Below are 21,680 nucleotides of genomic sequence, written 5' to 3'. Positions count from 1 at the left end.
CCACCCCCTCCTTTTGAACCTGCCAAGTCAAAAGCATCAATAAAGTAAGCCACGAGCCATGACCCTTCCAACATAACATATAATAGAAAATCAGAGTAAACTCTCATTCTAGTTCCGAGATTGCAAGTGTAGGTCATTTTAGTTCTTTACAAAATTCTCATATTAATCCCCTAATTTTTAGCATAAAAAATTAGATTAAAGTAAATGTTGTTTTGTAAAATCAGGATTATGATGAGCCTAAATCTAAGGATTGAGTTTAGACTGTGGGTTTAGCAGTGCGAGAGTAAAATCAATAAAACAGGGGAAGAAGATTGCATACCGTCATGGTGAAAAACGGGGCGAGAAAATCCAATCCCGGACAGAACATTAGAATTGGCAGCGTGAACAGTGGTTGCACATTCCCTAATGTCGTCCTCTCTCGCCACTGACTTCGCCACAAAAGCTGAAACCAAAAAAAGAAAGAAAGAAAACACAGTGATTACAAAACAATGAACATTTATGGAAAAGAAGGAAAGAATAGAAGAAAAAGAGGGTTAAATAGACGAGAAGGAGGATAAATGAGGTGCTTCTTGCCGCTATGCTGGCCGTCTTCTTGCTCGAACACGATGCTCCGAAGCCGCCTGGCGCGACGTTCCTTGGTGGAGATGTTCTTGTCGGAGGCGGCGCGGGGGATGGCAAGGATCGTCTCATCGTGGTTGGGATCAGGGTGGGGGAAGTCATCCAGGTAGGTGAAGGGCTCCGGCCCCGGAGCCCGGAGGATGATGACGGCGGAGTGGGTAAGTGGTTGCGGAACCTCACTTGCTCGCTCACTCACTTCACTAGCGTAAGCTAAGGCAGAAGAATGTCAAGCAACTAAGTGTTTAAAAGCAGGGCCAGAGTATGAGACGCAATTAAACTAAGACGGGCTTACGCAATAGCCGTCGTTGGCTTATTAATCTTAATTACAAAATTTTCATTACCTTACATTCTAAGACGGTCCTTTCTAACCGTCTTAGAATGTGCGACGTAAAAAATATTATTTCTTCTCCAAATTACAAAATTACCATCGCCTCCTATTCTAAGACGGTCCTTTAGAACCGTCTTAAAAACAGCGTCATAGATAATAGTTTTTCTAGTAGTGATATTATCCATCTTCGGTTTCCGAGAACTTTTAAAAAAATTAAAACAGAAAACCACCCGGAACAGGTGAATAGATTACTTTTATGTATTTTGAATTTTGTTCGAGGAAAAATAATAATTTGAAGGTCAAATTCTTTAATAGTTAATAGATATTTATAAATAAAAATCTAGTTCAAGGTATTCAATCTCATAATAAAACACGACTTGTCTAAATTAGGGAGAAGAGTGTATATTATACACTCATCAAATTATTTTACATTATTTTACACTTTTATTTAATCATAAATTATTATATAAGTTAAGTTTATTGACTTTCACATTAACAATTTTAAAAATCATATATTAACAATGATTTATCATTAAATAATATATAATATAAAATTATTTTATACAATCAATACATACTCATCAAATTAAAAAAAATTAATGTAATCCCAACTTTATATGTGAGAACATTGAATTGAGAAACTAATATATCTTTATCTTAGTAATTCAATTCGATTTAGTTTGATTTTGAAACATATGAATCCAAACTAAACCAAATAACAAAATGCATATTTTTTTTTTTGTTTTATAGGTACGTAGTTTTGGTTAACAAATTGTTTGGTTTTATTTTTTTAATAAAAGGCAGTGCTACAGTAGTTGACTTTTATTATTTTATCAATCCTAATTAAAATAAAATCTTTTGTTAATTAGTGTTGTAAATGTTGGAAATGTTCAATGTTACCAAAATATTGATGATCATCGGCGTTTTATTAGCTATTATACATAAATTACTTATGGAATAACAATGCCAGTAACATAGTTTAACATGCTCTTTCTGACACATATTCTAGTATTGATTAAAATCTATTAGAAATTATAAAATTAAGAGAAATACTCTTTAAGCGAGAATTGAAGTTTACAAAATTTTGTGATTATCAATAAATTTCAGTCATTAATAAAAAATGTGTTAAAAAATATATTTCATGTGTTGTTAGTATTTTCTTAATGAAGATTAAATAGATTAACTTTATTAATGTAAAATAACTATTAAATAAATTGACGACGATCAGTCAAAAAAAATGATGATGATGATTTATAGAGTATTTTATATATTAAAAACATTAAAAATAATCTTCAAATAAAATTTAAATTATTGTGATAAATCATTTTAATTCTTTGGACACATCTAGTAAAATTCATTTTTTTAAGTCTAGATATATAGGTTTGGCTAACCTTATTGCAATTGCTATTAACGTCATCGTCACTAAACTCATGTATTTAGCTATTGATTGGTTTTGATAAAGATTATCTTTAGCTAAACTAATATATCTAGCTTCTAGAAAAAAATAGAGATGTTCAAATTAATTGGTCTGAATAAATAATCATAACTTTGAAATCACTAAAATCAAAATTTACTAATTTCGTTCTATTTCAACCCAAACATATAAAAAAAACAAATCAACTTGGTTTGGTGTTTGGTGTATGATTGTTTGCAGTTCAGTTTAGTTTAATTTTGAGGTGATCTTTATGTTTTTTTTTTTAACTTTTTCTGCATTTAGAAGTTAGGCGAGTATAAATTTAGTTTGGGGTTCTCAAATTTTATTATTTATGTTTCTTTGGCTTTTAGCATTCCTTATGCTATAGGCTCAGATTTTTTCTAATGAAATTATTTTTTCCAATAAATTCTTTTTTCCTATGCCAAAAAAAAAAAACAAATGAGGCAAAAAACTGACTTGGTTGAATCATAAAATAAGACTTGCAATTTAGTTTAAATTATCAGTTTGAAAATAATATCAAATTCAAATCAATCCAAATATGATTTTTTGTTAAGTTGTTTGTATTGAATGGATTATATTTATGCATTTTTTTAATTCTTTAGGGGACAATTTTAAGAAATGATACTTTATTATGGTTTACAATAATTAGAAAGTAAACTAATATTTTAAAATTTTAAAAACATTAAATAAAATTATTGTTAGTTGAAAAATACCTTTTAAAACTCACTTTTAAGTCTTTATATAAGTTAGGCCAACCTTATTGGAATTGCTATTAAAGTTTTATTGTACTGTGAATTGACAGGTTTAGATAACCATTATTAATATTACCTAAAGTAAAGTTGTATTTAGTTTATAGGAGAAAAGAAATAGAGAAGAGGCTCAAATTAATTGGTTTTAGTTACGCCTCATTAAGATTCAAATCATTAAAATCACATTTTTACTAGATTGGTTAAATTTCAACCTAAGCATATAAACTGAAGTAAGTCAACTTGATTTGGGGTTTAGGGTTGTTCGCAGTTCAATTTAGTTTAACTTTGAATTTTTTTTAGGTAAAAATCATGTGGTCCCATCATAATATTAGACTTGTGATTTGGTTTAGATGAACAATTTGAAAAAAAAATATGAAATTAGTATCAATCCAATATGATCTTTTGTTTATTTGGAATGAATCGATTAATTTTATGTATTTTTAATTTTACTCAGGACCGACATTAATTGAATAAAAGATCAAATAATTATAGATGTAAAATATAAAACATTTTTAAGGTATTAAATCTCATCATAAAACACAACTTGGTCTAAATTACAAAATATAAATCAAATTAATCCCAAGTTTATTTAAGGGGACATAGAATAGGGAAACTAATATACGTTTATGTTAGTTAATTGATTCAATTTGGTTTGGTTTTAAACATAAGAATCCTATATGAACTAAACAACAAAATGTGGCTATTTATCTGTTTTTTTTGTTATTACCTATTATACATATGTTTTTTAGGAAATATTATTAGCATATGTTTCATTCTCCACTAAAATGTTTTTTTAGAGGGAATTCTATTTTAGGTCAAACCACAATGAATATTGAAACCCATTGGTATACAATATGAGCTACTATCCATTTTGCTAGACTCAACCAATTGGTATATTGTTAGAATTTTATATTTTTTTCCTACGAATAAACTATACATAAAATTATTTGTGGAATACTAATTTTATTATTAATAATAAAATATTAATTAAAATAATAATATCTTAATAAATATTAAATAGATCAATTTTATTATTAATTAAAAATATTAAATATTTTTATTAGAATAATTTATAAATTAATTTATATCTTAAAATTGAAAAAAAAACTTCAAATAAAATTATAATATTTATTTATACGTTTATGTTAATTAATTGATTCAATTTGGTTTTGTTTTAAACATAAAAATCCTATATGAACTAAATAACAAAATGTGGCTATTTAGCTGTTTTGGTTTTTTTTTTTTTTTGTTATTACCTACTACACATATGTTTCTTAGGAAATATTAATTAATTGTAGAGTATCTCCTAAAGTATGAAGGTCCAGTTCATTTATTTAGTAGCATAAATTTCGTGTATCTAAGTTTAATTTCTATGAATAAAATAAAGTATCTCGTACCTCTTAAAATTCACTTTTAAATCTAGATATAGGTTAGTTCACCATTATTAGAATTTATATTCAAGTAATTTCCTAGTGCACTGTAAATTGATTGGTACATATAACCAATATTAATTTGAAGTTGTTTTTTACTTAGATTTGAGACTATGAATCTTCTCTAATTTATTGGATTAAAAATTAATTTGACTTATGATACATAATTATTACTAGTCCAAAAATATTTTATATATAAATACAAGATCTTTCACTTATATAAATACAATAAAATTTTGTATTATTGTATCAACTCTTATTGATTCACTTAATCAATATTTAAAGCTAAACCAAAGTTATATTTAACTTAAAAGAGGACGAAAATAATATGCAAAGTAATTCGTGAAATTAAACTAACAATTAATTAAGTCATTGACTTTCAAACCACTAACACGGGGTATTATTAGTTTATATATATATATATATATATATGAAGAGAGATAAAAAAAGATTAATGATTCACTTTCTCTAAAAAAATAATTCTTTTAAAGTTATTTTTTATTCTCACCTTTCATTTTATGGTTAGTCAGTGATGTCCCCACCAAGTTACAAAAGGGTATGGTCCAAAAACAAGATCCCAATCCAAAAGAGGTTATGGTTTTACCATGCAAAGAATGATAATATTACATAGCCAATGTGATTAGAAACCCCACGTGCAGACCCCTACCAATTCCATTAATACACTTAAGTCAAACCCCAACCGCCACTCTTTAAAACGCTTAGCCATAGCTGATGCACCAACTTCCTTTTCGCAGATCAACCATCCATATTTATTGGCCAGCTCAACAACCACTAACACCGAATCTCAATGGTTTCACAATAAACACCCATGGAAGTTAGCTTGCCACTGAACCAAGGATGCGCAGAAAGCCTTATCAAACCCTCTTAACCATGCCCAGCTTCCAGCTATATGGAACAGACTTTGTTGTATAATATCCATCTTGAATTGTAAGACATGCTGGAACCAATGCGACTTTGCAATTTGAGGAAGCACCGAGATAACCGACAGCCTTGACAAAACCAATTTTCCAGATCCCATCTACCAACTTCCATGAGAATAAAATGTGATTCAAAGATTCCTCAAATTCATTACAAAAAGGGCATAGGTAATCACCATTCTGGACCTCAACATTTCTTCTCCTCAAATTATCCAAAGTAAGATAAAGTAAATCAACATGGTTTGGGGTTTAAGGTTGTTTGCAGTTTAATTTAGTTTAATTTCGATCACGAAAAAAAAAGTGTAAAACAAATAGAATGGCAAATATAATATACGTCTGTGTTAGTGATTGAATTTGAACCAAATAACAAAATGTGGCTTTTTAGATGTTCTTTGTTGATACTTCAGGTTATCAGTGTGTTTGATTTTTAGTTTTTTTATCAGGTTATCAGTATGTTTGATTTTTCGTTTATAGATGTATAATAATATCCACGTACACGTTTATTAAAGTATCTTATAATTATTGCAAGCATATTATCATCACAAGTGTAAGTGGTGGCTTATTTAGCTATTGATTAATACATTGCAACTCGCTACCATGTTCCAGCAGCCAAGTTAAACAACTAGCCAGCACACGTACTACACTTGATAATTAATTATCTCACACAACATTTATCAAGTTCTAGTTCTGTCCATATAGAGCTTGTATGCCATCAATATCATCCTGGCTCAGAGACCTTCTTTGTCCATCATAATTGGGTTGCATAACGGCGTCTGTATCGTTACTATGTCCAAGCCCTAGAGAGTGACCCAATTCATGCAAACCCACTGTTTGAAAATCAATGTCTGACCCGTTAGATCTCCACAGTTCGTCTGCATCAAAGTGAATCCTCCCATCTTCCGGCGCAAAAGCATGGGCTAGCACCCTTCCTGGCCCGTCAAATGGGTACAAATCAAGGTGGAGTCCTCTGTGAAATCCATAGGTTATGTCAGCTGAACGATCTGTAGTTTCATTGAATGTGAAGGGGCTGACGTTTGCCCAGGATTGAAAGGCATCCCGCATTGCTCGTCTCACAGCGGTTTCATTGATGGACACTGTAGCACCTGATGTGCGTCGATAGGTTAAAAAAAATTTGCTCCATTTTGGCGACCCAGGGAAGAAGGTGTAGTTTTCAGGAGCCCCCACCAACCCGTTAGGGTTAGGGTTAGGGTTGGTGATAATATCAGGCATTCCACAACGTGGGAGGCTCATTTTTTTTATAGTATCGTCATCCACCACACCAGTGTCGCGTAAGTGATGGAATGCTTGGTAGTGCTTTAGGGCGGACTCGACGTTTTCGTCGAAGTTGTCGTTGGAAGAACTACCCTTTGTTAGGTAGCCATATTTTTGAAGGTAGCCTCTGAGTTCGCCCACACCTTTTGCATTTTGTCCCCTGTGAACACCCCTCAGGTTTTGGAGAGTTTTGGAAAAAGGAGTTGTAGAGGCTTCTAAAGTTCTTGGCTCTGCAAAGGGAAACGGATTGATGATGTTGAGTAAAACGAACAAGATTGAAAGGTTTAGAAGATTAAGAGCCATAGTTGAAAAAGTGAAATTGGGGTTTTTGGTTTTGTAATAGTTTGGCGGCTATTCTATTGCATGGATGCATGGCTATTTATACACAATACCAAACGAGCAACTAGGCATGGGCATTGACTAGAAACATTCAATTTACATAAAATTTTATATATCTTATGATTTATTTATATAAACACAACCAGACGCAAACTGGCTCTCTAGTTGTACATATCAAATATGTTTTTAATCGCCCAAAATCATTTGAGATAAAAATAAAAAATTAAAGCTCTTATCCTGATTAATTGATTGAATTATTTTTAACATATCAAAATAAATTTTAAATAAAAATATTCCAACATAGTATATGTTTGCTAAAAAATTTATGTAGCTAGTTTACTAATAAGGTTTTTTTTTTCTTTACAAAAATAAAACAATAATAAGTCATACAAGAAGTGTTTGAATAGAAAGATTTTTCAAAAAAATATTATTAACATCAAAATTATGCTTCAAAAGTTATGTGCTACTCTTTTCTTTAAAAAAAAACTATTAACTTAATTAAAAGATAAAAAATTTGGACATAAAAATTATACAATTCGTCTTGAAAGTCATATGGTACTTTTTAAGTCGTACACTACTTTTCAAGATATTAAATAAAGATTGTATTTGAAATACTACTTTCGTCTATAAATATATTTATCTTAAAAAAATCCTACTATGAGACTCTCTTTATGTTTTTTCTTCATTAATTGTTTTTTACAAAAATATCATTAATTATTTTATAAAAATTCTATATATTAACAAAATAAATCCATTCTTAGTCAGAAGATTGAAAAAGATGACTAACACGTATCAATTAATTATTAAAAATATTTTTTTTACAAAATATTTTTTTATAGTTTTAATTGTGAAAATAAGGATATTTTTTTTAGACAATTATTCTATTTTTCCTTTTAGTTTTTATAGTCCTTTTTCATAGAGATTATTACATTCTTTTCTTTTCATAGCCAAAATATCTGAGTAACATTTATTTTTATTTTTGTTGGATCTAGAACATTAATCTAGCACACATCAAGCAATGTAAACTTGAATCACACACACAAACTCATCAAGAAACTCACCAAGAAAAATGGAGAAGATGAGCAAGAAAGAGATTGAAGAAAAACATAATAACGAAAATTGTGTATTTTGCGAAAACGGAAAAGTGTTTATCTCATAACAAAATGCTTCCCTTATTGTGAAATTACACTTATTCCCCTACTTATATCAGTAAAGACAGAATTATCCCTTTCTCTAATACTCTCCTTTAATTCTGTATCTATCATTTAAACTCAACATTACAATAACAGTAAAAGAAAACAACAAATCACAGATACAACACCCTCACAGCACTTAACAGAGATCTTCACTGCACTTCAATCACTCTCAATCTGCTCCTTAACTCTTTGAACTGATCAATCTTCAATGGTTTAGTGAATATTTATGCTACTTGCACAGTAGTTGGACAATACTTAACACTTAGCTTGCCTTTTGTCACTTGCTCTCTAAGGAAATGAAATCGTGTTTCAATGTGTTTGCTCCTCCCATGAGCAACTGGGTGTTTAGCTAGATTGATGGCAGATTTGTTGTCCACCATCAGTGTAATAGCACCCTTTTCCTTCATCTTCAATTCACCAAAAATATTATCAAGCCATTGAGCTTGACATGCTGCCATAGCAACTGCAATGTATTCTGCCTCACATGAGGAGAGAGCCACCACTTGTTCCTTCTTTGAACTCCACGAGATTGGGGCATCACCATAGAAGAACACATAACCTACTTTGCTCTTCCTATCACTCTTATCTCCACACCAATCAGAATCACTATATCCCAGAACATTACATTTTTTGGCAGCACTGGAAAATAGAATACCATAATCGAGAGTACCTTTCACATACCTCATTATTCTCTTGGCAGCACGGAAGTGAGAAAGTTTAGGATTCTCCATATATCTACTAATTAAGCCAACAACATACAATAAGTCAGGTCTAGTACAACAAAGATACCTCAGTGAGCCCACCATTTGTCTATACAAAGTTGCATCTACTTCTTCTTCATTAGGATCTTTCACCAAGTTCACACCAGTGGCAATGGGTGTGTTTGCAGAATTGCAGTCAACCATTTTGAACTTCTTCAGTACATCTCTTGCATACCTCCCTTGATGCATGATCACTCCCTCATCAGTTCTCTTGAATTCAATTCCAAGAAAATAAAAAATAAGGTTCAAATCAGTCATTTCGAATTTTCTTATCATCTCTCATTTAAAGTTGGCAATTTCAGTCTCATTATTTCCTGTCACAAGCAAGTCATCTACATACAGGCACACTACAGTCAAGTTAGTAGTATTGCTGCCCTTTATATAAACACCATGCTCAGTTGTACATTTGAGGAATCCAAGCTTCATTAGAAAGCCATCAATGCGCCTGTTCCAGGCTCTAGGCGCCTGCTTTAAGCCATACAAAGCCTTGTTCAATCTATACACTTTCTCTTCACTTCCTTTTATTTCAAACCCAGGTGGTTGACTCACATAAACCTCCTCCTCTAGAGGACCATTCAAGAAGGCTGATTTCACATCCATATGGTGCATATGCCACCCTTTTTGACTTGCTATAGCAGTAATAATTCTCACTGTCTCCATTCTTGCAACAGGTGCAAACACCTCCTTAAAATCAATGCCAGCCTTTTGCAAGAATCCCTTTGCCACTAGCCTGGCCTTATACTTGGAAATCTCTCCTTTCAGATTCTTTTTTACCTTATAAACCCACTTTACTGCAATAGGTTTTTTCTTAGCAGGCAAAGGCACAAGTTGCCATGTATTATTCTTTTCAATAGCTTTCAGCTCTTCTTTCATAGCATCAGTTCACTTTGTGTCATGTCATTCATTGCTTCGTCCAAGCTCACTGATTCAGATTCAGCAAATAGAGCTAAGTGTACTAGCTCACCTTCCTCCCCTATTGCTGAAATCATGTATCAATTCATAATCATGTAACTTGTTAGAGGGTTGTCTAGCTCTCTGTGATTTCCTTACTCCTCCTTGGTCACTGTCATCAATTACTGCAACAGAAGAATCACTTGGCTCATCAATAGAAGCTTCAATCACAACTTTTGTAGGCTCCTCTACCATCTCTTTATCCCAATTCCAGTCCTTGGATTCATCAACTACCACATCTCTACTCACGAGCACTTCTTTGGTTACTGGATTAAACAATTTGTAACCACCAGTGGCATGATAACCCTGCAGTATCATTATCTCACTTTTGCTATCTAACTTCTTTCTCAACTGATCAGGCACATGTTTATAACAAATAGAGCCAAAAATTTTAAAATGACTAACCACTGGTTTGCGTCTAGACCATGCTTCTTCAGGTGTGATTTTATTGAGCCTTTTTGTTGGGCTTCAGTTTAGCACATACACTGCAGTGGAGACAGCCTCTGCCCAAAGAAATTTTGGTAGCTTCTTTCCATTAAGCATGCATCTGACCATATTCATCATTGTTCGATTTCTTCTTTCTGCTGCACCGTTATGTTGGGGAGTGTAGGGAGGTGTCACATCATGCACAATACCTTCCAGTTCACAGAATTCATCAAATTCATTGCTAGTATACTCTCCTCCTCCATCAGTGACTATAGTTTTTATCAAGAAACCAGTTTGTCTCTCCACCATTCTCTTGAACTTCTTGAATACTCCTAGCACTTCACTCTTTCTCTTCAAGATATACACCCACATTTTCCTAGTGAAATCATCTAGGAATGATACAAAGTATCTACTCTCACCAAGAGATTCACACTGCATTGGGCCACACACATCAGAGTATATCACTTCAAGCTTTTCTCTTGCCTTAGTTTCAACAAATTTCTTAAAAGACTCTCTGTGCTGTTTAGACTCAACACAATTTTTACATAATTCTTTTGGTACATTTATCAATGGCAGCCCCCTAACCATGTTGTGAGTATTCAAGTCATGCAAGTCTCTAAAATTCAAGTGACCATATCTGTGATGCCACGCCCAATCATCTTCACTCACTACTGCAGCTAGGCATTTATGGCAAAGTGCTTCCAGATTGGCTCTAACTGTCCTGTTTCTAGACATAGAAACATCAAATATCAAACTGTTTTTACCACCTGAATCAAACAGTTTAAGTTTTTTATCTTCCATAATCACCTTATGGCCTTTCTCCACTAATTGTCCTAGACTGAGCAAATTGCTCTCTAGTCCAGGTACCTCTCTGCGACTGATCAGGTTTATTTTCAACATTATTCTGGCCTCTTCCACTACTAGAAACATAGCCACTTCTTCCTCTATTGCTCCTACCACGACCTCTTCCTCTAAAACCACTTCTTCCTCTGTTACTGTCGCCAGAATTCTTGTTACTAGATTGAGCCAATAAGGCTTGTTCAACAATTTTCTTCTTATTTCTCTCTAGCAATCTAAGTTCTCTAGCTTCTAGTGAACTTTGCAATTCTTCTAAACTCATTTCACTTACTTCCTTGGATTCCTCAATTGCACATACTATATAATCATATTTTTCCAGCAGAGATCGAGTAATTTTCTCACAAATTTTTCCATCAATTAGATCTCACCTTGTGTAGCCATCTGATTGGTGACTACCTTTACTCGTGCAAAGAAGTCAGCAATCTTCTCATTCTCTTCCATCGTCATTGAGTCAAACTGTCGCTGCAACACTTGAAGTTTCACCTTCTTGATTCGATCTCCACCAGCATAACATTTCTCAAGTTTATCCCAGGCCTGCTTCGCTGAGGTCGCCTTCGAGATCAGATTGAAATTCGCATCATCTACACTCTGATGCAGAAAGAATATTGCCTTCGCATCCTTCTTCTTGCTATCCTTGTATGCATTCCTCACCGCCTCAGTAGCGGGTTCTGCTGGTTCCGCCGCTACGCCATTCTTCACTACCTCCATCACGTCTTAAAATTCAAGCAACACCTTCATTTGAATATGTCACCGCTCCCAATTTTTTCCATCAAGAACCAGCAATTGCGCAGGGACATTTCCTCCATTTGTGCTTAACTTCATTTTCACTCAATTCGTGTTCAATTCACTGAATCGATGAAGAACACTCGCTCACACTCGTGTTTCCCAAATTGCAAATTGAAACCTCACTGATTTCACTCATGTTTCCCAATCCCAGACTCGATTAGGCTCTGGATACCAAAATGTTGGATCTAGAACATTAATCTAGCACGCATCAAGCAATGTAAACTTGAATCACACACACAAACTCACCAAGAAACTCACCAAGAAAAATGGAGAAGATGAGCAAGAAAGAGATTGAAGAAAAACAGAATAACGAAAATTACGTATTTTGTGGAAACGGAAAAGTGTTTATCTCATAACAAAAGTTTTTGATAGTCTTTACTTTTTTAATTTGCTATTGTTAATTTAATGGCTATAAATAATTTATTTTCAATCAAATGACTTTTAATTTTTAGTTTTGTATTTATGTTGATTTGGCTGCAATTGACTTTGGAATTAAATTTTATTTATTAAGCTTTGTCAATCGGGCAAGACTATGAACATTATATTTTTTTTCTAACCAAAAGATATCTAAGACTTTTTATTTAGCGCAACTATTTTTTTTCTCGACAGAAAAATATATACTAATAAAAAGTAAAAGGGTACATTGAACCATATACATGAGGGCTAAAAAAAAAAAAATTAAGTATCGCTCTACCGCAGGTTATATAATATTTTCACCAACCTCGGGTAAAAATATTTTATAACCCACGTTTCCTAACAAAAAATTCCCTCCCATCCAGGTAAATAGTGAATACGACAACTAACGTCCTTCCAACTTATCGGTCGACTCATTTTTTTATAAAATAATATGTTCAGTTGTGACTTGATATTTAAACAGGAGATCAAATCGGACTTAAGTATTAAATCATTTGGGTCTGACAATTTTTTTTATTACCAACACTACATAATCCATATGACATATTAAAAAACAAATTAATTATGATTAATGTACATATTCATTTTTACTATAAAATAAATTCACAAAGATTCTCGTACAAATTATGATTAATAGAAAATTTTTATATTAAGTACAAATCGGAGTATATGGAATGTAAGTTCAACAAAAGAAGGAGGGTTTCTAACTCAGAGGTGAAAATAGGAGACCATATTATCCCTCAAGTCACACGGTTTAAATATTTTGGGTCTGTAATACAGGATGATGGGGAAATTGAAGGGGATGTGAATCATCGCATTCAAGCAGGATGGATGAAATGGAGAAAAGCATCGGGGGTGTTATGTGATGCAAAGGTACCGATCAAGCTAAAGGGAAAGTTTTATCGGACTGCGGTAAGACCGGCGATTTTGTACGGAACAGAATGTTGGGCGGTCAAGAGCCAACATGAGAATAAAGTAGGTGTAGCGGAGATGAGGATGTTGCGGTGGATGTGTGGTAAGACTCGACAGGATAAAATTAGAAACGAAGCTATTAGAGAGAGAGTTGGAGTAGCGCCTATTGTAGAGAAGATGGTGGAAAATAGACTTAGGTGGTTTGGGCATGTAGAGAGAAGACCGGTAGACTCTGTAGTGAGGAGAGTAGACCAGATGGAGAGAAGACAAACAATTCGAGGCAGAGGAAGACCCAAAAAGACTATAAGAGAGGTTATCAAAAAAGATCTCGAAATTAATGGTTTGGATAGAAGTATGGTACTTGATAGAACATTATGGCGGAAGTTGATCCATGTAGCCGACCCCACCTAGTGGGATAAGGCGTTGTTGTTGTTGTATGTTTTTTTATTAAATTGGGAAAAGAAAGAAAGAAATTATCCTTGAACAAAAAAAAATGACATCCAAACTTTCTTTATTCTTTTTACTCAAAATTATTTTTAATATGTTGAAATAATGCTTATTATACTGATTTTTTGTTCAGAAAAATATTTATTTTGATAAGGAAACTGTTGAAAAGTTTAGTATAGATTCAATTTTAGATATTTTGTAATATACATTAGTGATGTTTAGATAAATTATCAATGTAGTGATTAAGGTTTGAAAATATTTAACTATATGAAAACATTTTGTATAGATTTTGATGGATATATATTTATTAGATTAACATTAATTTTTAAAGTTGGTCCCCTTGGGGTAGTGGTGAGGAATGAGAGAAATTGGTGTGAGCAAGTTGGAACACTATTTACAAGATAAAAAGGAGGAAGGAGGAGTTTAATAATATACTATTGACCAACGTTGGTCAATAGTGTATTATATATCTATCAAGGTTCTAAAGTCAAAGTATGGATCATTCTAAAGTTCAATGGTGTACAGTGCACATGGAATATTAGAAATGGTTGCATGTTCAATAATCGTGCCTTTAATAAAGCTAACTTGCTGCAGAATATTACATTCCCCGCTTGGTCCTGGCTCACGAGTTTATTGGCTTCTCTTTTACGCAGTTGAGCGTGTGTTATGATCTCAACAAAGATTATCCTAGAATTTGAGGATTAAGGACCTCCCAAAGAAAGAAAGAGAGAAGAAAATGAATTTTATATATTTTTGCTTGTATTTCCATTTCAATTATTGTCCATTTATAGGCACCAAATGCTAATACTAGTTCTTTCTACATGTCCTACGAAGATGCTAGCAATAACAGATTTTAAAAATATCCTAACAGAAAGATATATTCTAGCCAACAAAATATTCTAATTGTCAAATGCTAAGGTGCCAAGCATTCCTGGTCCAAGTTTGTTATGACATCCTCAAGTATTGAGGATGTGTGCTGTGCCTTTTGATCCTAGGTGAGTGCTTGTCTCCCCTTAATTTGATAACTTTGGCTAGTCCCATAACTTTGGCTGATTCATAACAGTGTGAACCTGGAATATGGTTTTAAATTGTGGTGGCGGTTATTGTTGCATTGCAGTAAATTAAAAAACTTTTATACTGCAAAAAAATGCGACTGGCATTGTAGCCGCAATTTCGGTTGCAGAACTCTATTTAAAACCAGTGTGCCTCATTGATTGTCCTATTCTAGGTTGAGCTAAAATGTGGAGATGTCTAGCTGGGGTGCGTGAGGTTATGTGGATAGTGTGATGTTCTTTGTAACCATGCACATGCATCCTTTTGGTATTGCAATATGTAAACGGGGGGTAGTAAAGTTTTGTTTGTTGGGATTGGTTTCTGGGCATTTAATGTTTAAGTCATTTAATGTTTAGTAACCAATTGATGGCAGTAAAACTTATGGATTCTGATTATGTGCTTGGATGGGTATCATTTGTACCTTATCCCATCAATACATATACATTTTTTGCTGACAAAAAAATTTGGATCATTTGAAGAGTTAATCCCCAACGTACTTATATGGACAAGATATCAACTTGGTGGAAGGATGCCATGAAAGCAAGTGGCGGATTGAATGAGGGTGGTTGGTTTGAGAATAATTCTAGTTGGAAAGTTGGAAATGGTAAAGTTGTTAGACTTTGGAACTACAAATGGGGGGGACAACAACCAATCTTTGTGTGAGAAATTTCCAAGAATCTTGTCTAACTAGGAAAATAAATGGTGTAAGATTAGTGAGTTGGGAAGATGGATTTGAAGGTGGTATCGTGGAGAAGGGAGTGGTTCGAGTGGGAGAGAACTATTGTTGAAAATTTTCTTGAATGATTTGAACCCTTTTCAGTTGTGTCAACATGTAGAGGGCTGGTTTGTGTGGACAGCTTGCAATTCTGGAGTTTTTTTCAGTAAATTGCTTATAAGGTGTTGATGTCCCTACAAAGGGAGATTCGTCTTCCCATCTTTAGGACCTTTTAGAAAATACCCATCCCTTTTTTATATATAAAGGCGATGATGCACAAAGCATCACAACAACAACAATGATCATCTTTGATTGTGTTAATTTTGTTCTTACAATCATATTTGTGTGTGCGAGTGTGTGGGGGGTATTTATCAGTAGCGAGCTGTTACTCTCTTTGGTTATTCAGTATTTATTTGAATCTTCTGCATAATTACCTTATAACCAGATTTTTTGTGTTCTGCTACTGATGGTTGCTGTGTATTATGGTTTTTGATATCTCTTATACCTGATCCTAGCTTGAGTAATATAATTTTATTTTCTGTCCACCAAAAAAAAACAGTTGATCCCCCTTTGCTTGTGTTCTGGCTTCGTAGGTGGCACCTCTTATTCCTCCAATGTGTAACCTCTTGAATATTAGGACCGGTTATTTTTTAATTTAAATTTAAATAGTAAATTACTGATATTTATTTGTTATAAATACACACTTTTATTTATTTAAGTTTTAGAAAATTGTTAAATAATTTGTAACTTAAATATAGCAGACAAAAAAAAATTCAAGACGATACCTATACAATGTCAGTGTAGGAAATTAAAATCTAAATATTCCAAAACTTTAAAAAAAAAAAAAAAAAAACCCTCTAGCAGGTATACGTAGTTCATAACTCCTAACTTTAAAACCACAAAACACCTCAATTAGAAAATTGGATTAATACAAATTTAGACATGTTAATCACTGATTAAGCGTCGTCAGTTAAAGACAAAAATCTTATTTAACTGTCTAAGTAGAATTTTTCTGCTGAATATTAATTAACGTAGGTTGACTACACTTAATATTAGTTAGTGAAATACTATGATTAGGGTTTTTCTTTTACAAAATGAATAGGGTTAATTAGTTAATTACAAAATAGAGGGGAGGTAGCAAAAGCAGATAACATTGTTGATAGGATTAAGTCCGTTTCATGGCAATGGCTTCTGTACAGGAATGGTACCAATACGGCTTTATTCTATTCTTCATGGTGTACGGATCTGTTCTTGTGCTCATGATGGATGGTAATATAGCCTTTTGATGCTTTTTGCAGAGGGGTTTTATGCTTTTTGGGAGGACTCGTACGTACAGTCACTTACTATACATTTTCTGTAAACCTGTTATTACCCTTATTAATATACATAATATCATCTTTTCCTTCCAAAAAAAAACTTAAGTCAGTAGTTTAGTACTTAATTAATCATTAAAGTAATATAATTATTCAGCCAGTATATGAAAAACGTGGGAATCGTGAATACTCATGTAAATGGATCAAATCTTTTATCTATTGTTTTGATTTTTAATAAAATTAAAAATGGTAATATATATATATATATATATATATATATATATATATATATATATATATATATATATATATATATATATTTTTTTTCTGCCTTAGACATATGGCACTGTCCCTTCCCTTATATATATATATGTATATAAAAAACTATATATCATGTTTATTTGAGGGAATGCGGAATAGGAAAACTAATATACATTTATGTTAGTGATTCAATTATATTTATTTTGGTCTTAAACATAGGAATCTTACCTACACCAAATGAAAATGTGCCTTTCTAGTTTTTTATTTTTCGGTATTTTTGGTTAATAATTTATTTTTTCATTGTATAATGGTTAACAATTTGTTTGCTTTGCAAATTTGGCCCCGTTAAACTCATATAGAATAGCTAGCAAAACTAATATAGAAGAGCAAAACATGTTACGCACTGATATATATATATATATATATATATATATATATATATATATATTACTGATGACTCACGTGGATTTAGTTTGGTATTAAAACCTACGAATTCAATATCTGAACCAAAACGTGATTTGAAACTTTGCATAAGGTGTAAAACATGCATAAGAAAAATGACAGAAACCAATATGTAAATTAATTTTTTGTACTTAGCATATATATTACCAGCATCTTACGGAAGAATATGTCAGCGAAATATATAAGAACAAAAAATGTTAAAGGGGTGAAGGGGCCAGCTACTACCCAAATTAGTTACCCCATTAACCACCTATTAGTGCAATCTTGTGTGAGTAATTAATAGACTAACTGCACCAATTAATCTGATCCGTGTGTACTTGTATCAGTTTTTATAAACTTCCATGTGATAAAATAAATAATTAATGTTGTGATTTAGCCAACTTAATTATTAAAGTATCTTATAATTATTATAAGGATATTATCACAAGTGTACATGGTGGGTTATTTAGTTATAGATTAATACATGCAACTCTGCCCTTAACATTTCAGCAGCCAAGTTAACAAGCAGCCAACACACGTGCTACACCCGAGCTTTCTTTTTTAACACAATATCAAGTTCTAGTTCTATAATCCATACAGGGCTCGTATGCCATTAATATCATCCTGGCTTAGAACCTTCCTTGTCCCTTGAATAGTGGGAAACATAACCGAAGTGTGAACGTCACTATGTCCAAGACCTAGAATGTGACCCATTTCATGCAAAACCACGGTTTTGAAATCAACACGGATGCTGATTTGTATGACTCATATGGATCATAAATTTTTTATTTATTTAATTTATTTACAAATTTTAATAATTAAAAAAAATTGATATTTAATTAAATGATATATTTATATGTTCATTATAATGATTAAAAATTAAATAAATATGATATTTAATTGAATGATGTATTTAGATGTTTTTTTATAGCTATTGATAATTAAATAAATTTGATATTTTTTTATATATGTAAATACTTATTAAACCTATAATTTTTATTTATAATTTATACATGTAAACAAATTAATTATTAGATAAAAAATAATTATCACAAAATTTATTATGTAAATTTACATGTATATTAAATATAAATTAAAAATTTTAGTGTTATATATAACGACATTATTTATTTATAACATATTATGTCTATTAGCTCAGTTGATTTGAGTGTTCTATTAATAATGCGGGAGACATAATCCTATGGATCATTTGATTAAGCGATTATACTTTTACAAGATAAAAACTAATATTCAAACGTGAGTTATATCAATAAAATACATGAAATAACATGAAAACTCACATAAAATATCACTCAAATTATGATTTATCATGATACTGTTATTTTATCCCACTTTCAATTTAGTGGGATCTCTACTATCATCTACTATCAACTACATTTTCTGTATTATTATAAAAATTTAGATATATTCCAAAAGTAATGATTTTATAAACATACGATTAAATTTTACACAAACTAAAAGATGATAAAAGACACCTTAGATATATAAATACTATGATAAGAGCATCTAATATGGCAAGATTATAAAAAGTTATATGTATTTTTAAAAAAATATTGATTTGTAAACATGTATTTAAATTTATTTTGGATAAAAAATATGTAATTAAATTTAAAGTAATTCCTAATATTTTATTTTTATTAATAATGAAGGATATAAACTTATACTAAAAGGTGCACATTGAAACGGTGCACAAGGAAGTCATGTACATCAGTACATGGACAAGGCCTATGGTGTTTAAAAAATTGATGATTCAACCATAATCGATAGGTCCTAAAATATTAAATTAGTACCTAACGATATTAAAAACATTAATATATAATGCATGAATGTATAATTGTTAAAAGTAAAAACCAATTCGGACACCCACAATTGTAACACAAATAGCCAGTAACTTGATTCCTTTAAACATATAGCATGGGTTTGATGGTTTGCCGATAAAATAAAATTAAAAGAAGCAACCAATGGAAATAAAACATTAAGAGATTTTCACTACATTAAAAACACCACACAAGTAAATTTGATATAACATTTAACCTAAAATCTTAAGACATCAAGATTATAAGTCTACTTAATTATCCTATTCAACTTACTCATTTATACTCAAGGTGAGACTCACCTTCATACTTATATTCTAATATAATATTTTGAGTGTAGGGTTGTTTGCAATTAAGTTTAGTCTAATTTTGAGGCTAAAAAATCATGTGGTCCATTGAGAGAGAGAGTGAAAGAGAGAGACTTGTAATGTGATTTAAATGAACAATTCGTCAATAATTAGAATTTTGAATTATTCAAAACTAATCTTTTATTTTTTGGACTTAATTATTATAAATAATTTTTTTAACTTGCAATGCACTAAATGAATTTTTATTTTAGTTGAAATTTTAATTAATCCAAACTAATCTTTTGTTCGCAATTCAAGTTCATAGCACCATCGATTATTATATAAGAATGGGAAAGACTAGCAAATGTATCCCTGACTCCCCCCCTTTTAGTATTATGATTTCTTATTTACTTTTAATGTATTCATTTACTGGGGGAGTAGTCATGTGGCTTGTATTGGTGGATGTTTGATGGGATCAGCTCGTGAAGATGAATATCTAGGAGGCTACGTGTTATTAGATATTGAGAATGGTAGGAGGTGTTTAATGTTATATTGTATGCCAGAAAATATATGTTGGGATCAGAATTTGATGATGGATATTGGTTGATAGGTAACTTTTTAGGACTCATAATTCTGTATGCAATCAGGGATAGGGAAGTTAGTTTGTTATCAATGCTGCGTTTAAGGTGGGGCGCCAGTGGGCGTTTATCTTGCCATAATTACCTCGTTTTGATTATGTTATATTCACGCATCAATGCATGATTGTCGTGTGAGGTGTTATAATACTTGTTAACCAGTTACCATGTATATGGATTTTGATTCATGTACCCATCCTTTGGTGTCACTAGCTAGTACCTATTTCATTAATATACATTCCCTCCATTCCTGTCTTATATTAGTATTATTTTATCAAAATTATCCTCAAGTTTATTGAGATTTATATTATATTTTTCACTTAATTACTTTATATTTAATTAATTAATGTGTTATAGTTTTCTTATCCAATTCTTATAAGAGATAATATATTTATCTTCTAAATATATATTATTTATTGTAAAATAATAAAGGATATTTAGGTAAAAAATAATTAATACAAAAATAACTTAAAAAGAATCTTATAAAAATGAATAAATAAAATTTTAAAAAATGTTATATTTAGTAACGGAGGGAGTCTTTATTTTTGCCAATTAAAAAAAACGTATTCATTAAATATTATTCTTTCTGTCTCATAATAATCATTATGTAAAAAGAAAAAAATTATTCTAAAATAATTTTTATTTTAGTTTTCATATATAATGCTAAACATTTTTTCACTTATATATTATATCCCTTATAAAATTAATGAATTAATAATGGTAAAAATTAATTTTATAAAAATATTATTAATGTATTGATGGAACATATGAAGTATTTTTTTATTTAGTTTTTAATTAATTTAAATACCAGAAAAATTATTCATTATATTTTAAACACTTTAATCAAACATTTTGTGGAAGTTCATTAAACAAGAAACTGAACCGTCACAAAATGTTTTAAAATAATTGTCACCTCAACACATAATGTTGATTTTAAACGGCAAGGATCAAACACGAAAACGGGACATTATAAACGTATAAACTAAAAATTTAAAATGCATAAATCAATATAAATGTATAAACTAGACTTGAATATACTTAAAAACTCAAAACCCAAATTATATGGACCACGTACGTACGTGATTCATGGGAAACAACATACTGTAGATATATTGATCAGTAAAGAAAAAATGTTATTTTTATGACTTAAAACCATTACGTGTGTACTGTTCATTGCTTCCCCCAACAATGGGTCATTAGGATATATGTTCCAGTGTTTTCGGGGCACTAGACCTACCACTTCTAGGCTCGTTTTCTCGATGATTTTGGAACTGATCATT

General features: G+C 31.4%; 1 protein-coding gene across 1 annotated transcript; it reads right to left on the bottom strand.

Annotated features, from left to right (window-relative positions):
* Window positions 1–5,997: 5,997 nt before the first annotated feature.
* Window positions 5,998–7,135, bottom strand: LOC100776699 (metalloendoproteinase 1). Its single transcript, XM_014771465.2, has one exon. It carries the CDS (start codon window positions 7,071–7,073, stop codon window positions 6,180–6,182), a length of 894 nt encoding a protein of 297 aa, XP_014626951.1. The 5' UTR covers window positions 7,074–7,135; the 3' UTR covers window positions 5,998–6,179.
* Between the last annotated feature and the right edge of the window lie 14,545 nt (window positions 7,136–21,680).

The sequence above is a fragment of the Glycine max genome, chromosome 19 (assembly GCF_000004515.6).
Source record: "Glycine max cultivar Williams 82 chromosome 19, Glycine_max_v4.0, whole genome shotgun sequence".
In the NCBI taxonomy this organism is placed as follows: domain Eukaryota; kingdom Viridiplantae; phylum Streptophyta; class Magnoliopsida; order Fabales; family Fabaceae; genus Glycine; species Glycine max.
This window is presented reverse-complemented; position numbering and strand designations above follow the sequence as displayed.